The sequence below is a fragment of the Psammomys obesus genome, unplaced genomic scaffold (assembly GCF_907164565.1).
Source record: "Psammomys obesus unplaced genomic scaffold, mPsaObe1.curated_primary_1811, whole genome shotgun sequence".
Lineage (NCBI taxonomy): Eukaryota > Metazoa > Chordata > Mammalia > Rodentia > Muridae > Psammomys > Psammomys obesus.
The window spans coordinates 2,148,173-2,152,406 of record NW_026585690.1 but is presented as its reverse complement, the minus strand read 5'-3'; the positions used below and the strand labels follow the sequence as shown (position 1 = coordinate 2,152,406).

General features: G+C 45.1%; 1 protein-coding gene across 1 annotated transcript; it reads left to right on the top strand.

Moving 5' to 3' along the window:
- The first annotated feature begins 467 nt into the window (after window positions 1–467).
- LOC129667905 (C-X-C motif chemokine 2-like) lies at window positions 468–2,506 on the top strand. Its single transcript, XM_055595627.1, has 4 exons — window positions 468–614; window positions 702–825; window positions 943–1,026; window positions 1,779–2,506. The coding sequence occupies exons 1-4, from the start codon at window positions 530–532 to the stop codon at window positions 1,792–1,794; spliced, it is 309 nt and encodes a 102-aa protein (XP_055451602.1). The 5' UTR covers window positions 468–529; the 3' UTR covers window positions 1,795–2,506.
- The last annotated feature ends 1,728 nt before the right edge of the window (window positions 2,507–4,234 follow it).

Genomic DNA, 4,234 nt, shown 5'->3' with positions numbered 1-4,234 from the left:
AAATCTTCACCTCGAACTATCTATGACTATGTAGCTGACAGAGAAGCACTCCCCAGCCCCACCACCACCACCACCACCGTGAGCACACACAGCTTAATTCCTCCAGTCCTAATGACTAACGTTCCCCAGACTGTTACTTCTCCACTGATGACATCGCTCCTGCGAGGAGTCACTTGTCCTTTAGAAGGTGGTCACTGGGGCGCATAGGTCACTTCCTTCCTCTTGAGGGTTTGGGGAAGGACATCCCAGGTCCCCACAGTGGAAGGGCAGGGCGGGTAGGATGAGGCAGGCGTCACGCGCGCTCGTGTCTCAGACCCACTCAGCTCGGGGGCGGGGCACTCTCCTTCCTGATGCGGGGGCCCTGGGCCCAGGTGGGGGGGGGGGGAATTTCCCCAGTCCCGCGACTTGGGCTTTTCCAGCCACTAAGCATAAAAGGGACTCGCGGGGCTCCAGAGTCCAGATCGCTCCTCAGTGCCTCCAGCCAGCTCCCTCCTCACTCCAGATTCCAGCCACACTGCTGCCCAGCACCATGGCCCCAGCCACCCGCTCACTCCTCCATTCAGCGATGCTGCTGCTGCTGCTGCTGCTGCTGGCCACCAGTCGCCAGGCTACAGGTGGGACCCGCGGGCTGACATCCTGGGAGGAGGCTCAGGGAGGCGCAGCCACCCACAGCTCCTCTGATCCAGTGTCTTCTTCCACAGGGGCGGTTGTAGCCACGGAGCTGCGCTGTCAGTGCCTGAAGACCCTACCAAGGATTGATTTCAAGAGCATCCAGAGCTTGACGGTGACACCCCCGGGACCCCACTGTACCCAGACAGAAGTCATGTGAGTGTCTTCCCCGGGTAGCCTCTGCCATTGCCAGAGTCGCCAAGTCCCTCCTGGTGTTTACCCCAACCCCGGTGGAGCCTCGTGACTTAAAGGGGTCCCCGCTTCTCTCTCCAGAGCCACCCTCAAGAATGGTCAAGAAGTTTGTCTCGACCCTGAAGCCCCCTTGGTTCAGAGGATCATCCAAAAGATTCTGAAAAAGTGAGTTGTGGTTACACTTGCCTGGAATCTTGGTCAGAGTACTGGCATCTGATTCCTGAAATTTATAGCAGGGGAAATCCATGTTAACTACAGGCCAGACACCTGGATTGTTATTTTCATAGTTAACTTTGCCTTGTGATCATCAATTTGCTTTTATATCAGAAGGATACAACCATCTGCCCACTCGAAAATTTGGATTTAATGGTTGGTTGGTCGCTGTGTGTGTCCCTAAGAATTAAGTAGAACAGGCTAGTGTTGTGAAACCTCTTATATACTAGGATACAACACTTGACAATGCCCTTTCCGTGTCTTTGAGCTGTAAAGCGGAACTCCTGGGTTTGGTCACCGTGTGCCTCTGAGGCTCCCTGATGAAGAACGGGGATTTGCAGTGAGACCACATGAAAATCAAGTGTAGGCTCCCACCTCTTATCCTGTCTGAGTTAGTGAAGCAATAACAGGTGTACATCTTCTTTACAGTTTAAGGGAAGTCATGCCTTTGCACGTTCATTCTTAATATCGTTTGGACAGTTTGAAGCTAGAATAATTGTAACCCCAGTTCTACTACTCTCCTTTCCAGGCATCCAGGATGTTTATTGGTAGATAGCACAGCCGTGGCTTAGGTAACAGTTCCCTGATGGAGGTTAGGTGTAATTGCACTTGGAGAATTAAAGCAAGGTCCAGGGTGAGGTCGAAAGAAGAAGGCTCTGCAGTCAGTTGTATACCTACTAACAGCAACCGTTTTCTCATCACAGAGGCAAGGCTAACTGACCTGGAAAGAACAGCTGTGGGCTGCTGTACCTCAAGGAGAAAAATCCAAGAGAAAAGAAATGGACAGCACCCGGGAAGCCTGGACTGCACCTCACCTCACGAGCCTCATAGTCTGAGAGCTTATCTATTTATTTATAGACTTCTTTATTTATTTATTTATTTTTCAATGCTCAGATACTGTTATATTTATTATGCTATTTAAAGATATGTTTGCCAATTCGCTGTAATATCTTAAAAGGTCATCTTAATATGTTAAAGTTTATTTTAATAATGTTTAATGTGTTAAGTTAAAGTGAATTTACTTATGTAGTTGGAAAGTGATCCATTTTACATCTGTTCATTCATTACTTTCTGGTGGGTGAGTTTGCCACAAGCTATATCATACTCACACTATGATGGGGACTGGGGATAAGTGTGGGACAAACAGATGCGGTCAGATCACTCTCAAGCGTGTGCATGGACCCACCCCTTTTGTACGTGTTGAGAAGAATGGCAACAGCTGTTGTCTATTTCTCAGTGTTTCTATTCTACGTGTACGACATTTCTGATGTTGAATTTCCAACAACAGTGATGCCATGAATGCCCCTTGGACATTTTCCGTCTTCTGTGTAAGGCACAGTGCCTTGGTTAGCAGCTATTTTCTCATGTCTTGATGTAGAGACACTTGTTTATTTGTGTACTTTTACAAATGACAAAAAATAAACCTTTTAGTTTAAAAATACCACGCTTACGTTCGTTTTATACATCTCAGGCTTTTGTTCGTCCGTTGTACCCACGATGTGAGGAATGCAAAGGAAACCATCTCTCCCGCGGGGACAGCTACTAGCTGGAGCCTCCCTTGTTTGTCTCAGGAAGGCACATTTGACACCTTTGAACATCTATGCAGGATTTGTGTTTGAAAGAATCCCTATTTAACCTATTTTTCCCACTAGAATCAACTTGAGTTTCAACACTAGCACAATAGTTTTCAAAAATTTAACAAGTCATTTTTTTTAAAGCTCTCATTTCCCTACACTTTTCTTTATTCTTTTCTTATAAACATACCTTGCTTTTCCCCACAAAGAAGCTTGAGTCTGAACTACAGTCATCCGGGAGATCCTTCTGCAGAACTCAGTTTTTGCAATGAAGATAAAACTTAGAAAACGTGACAGACTCGGTGCTTAATCAGTGTCAAAGACCACTGTGAGGGGTTTTTCCTAACCCCCCCGGGAGAGAGCTTAATTTCCTGAAATGCAAGGTAGACAGGTCTAAATGACCTCTCAGCAGGTTCGTTTTAACTGAAACTTCCCAGACAGGCAGGAGCACATGGAACCTCCAGCACAGAAAAAAAGGCTGACTAGGAGACAGGGAAAGCTAAGCCTGTGGAAACACCCTGTGGCCCTGACCGGGAAGATAAGGTGTGGTGGGAACCGGAAAGAGAAAGAGAGGTGATTCAGCTACTGGGACCTGTCCCTGGACCATCAGTCCTAGCTCATGGTGGAAAGGACTTCCCTGGTGGCCTGGCATTCACTAACAGACCTTTTCAGACCTCCTTACTGCTGTTTCACCCTCCCCTCTCATTCTTCTGCATTTGTCTCCCTCGCCCCCTCCCCAACTAGAAAAATCTACTTTTTTTTTTCTATTTCCTCCTGTCAGGTCATTTGTACCACACTAAATTCATCTCTTTATATAAAACTGAATGGTATTTCTCCTTGGAAGGTAAATGAGATACTTTGAGTTTCAAGACTACTAAGTGACATGATATACACAATTCTATTCATTTTTCACTTAAAGAGTCGGGTTTAAGCATAAAAAGTGTGTAAATATGGTATAACTGAGGCATTTAACAAGACAGCAGAATGAGAACTCATAAGTCATTTTAAAGTACATTGAAATAACATAGAGTTCCTAACCAAATACAAATTATTGATATATTCTGAAGTCCATTGTCCTGGTAGCCTACATGTAGGTGGTGAATTTTATTAGATCTTAATACAGTTATAGGAAAAGGCATAAAGAGAAAGACTATTGCAACACGTTGAGACTTGCTCTGTACCAACATGGATTATTCCCAAAGGGGAAAAAAGAAACTTTATCCAAGAGTAGGAAGATGGCTTGGTCAGTAGAGTGTGAACCACACAGATTACCTAAGGCTAGACCCCTGCACCCACATGAAAACTGGACATGATGTTGACTTCTGCCTCTCTCTCTCTCTCTCTCTCACACACACAATTTTCTCATTACAGCATTCTTTAAATTAATCACAAATATCATTGCTTCCTATAAAATCCCATAGTTCCTACAGAGGAGAAGGTCATGACTTTTATATTAAGAGTTTTATTGTATCCCATACTTCCTTTTTCTCCCAAATAAAACAGGCAGGAAAGAAAATGTTACTTCCTTCTCGACTAATGTCTAGTAACTTTTTCCTTTCTCTCTCAATAAGGAGGAACAAGACAAT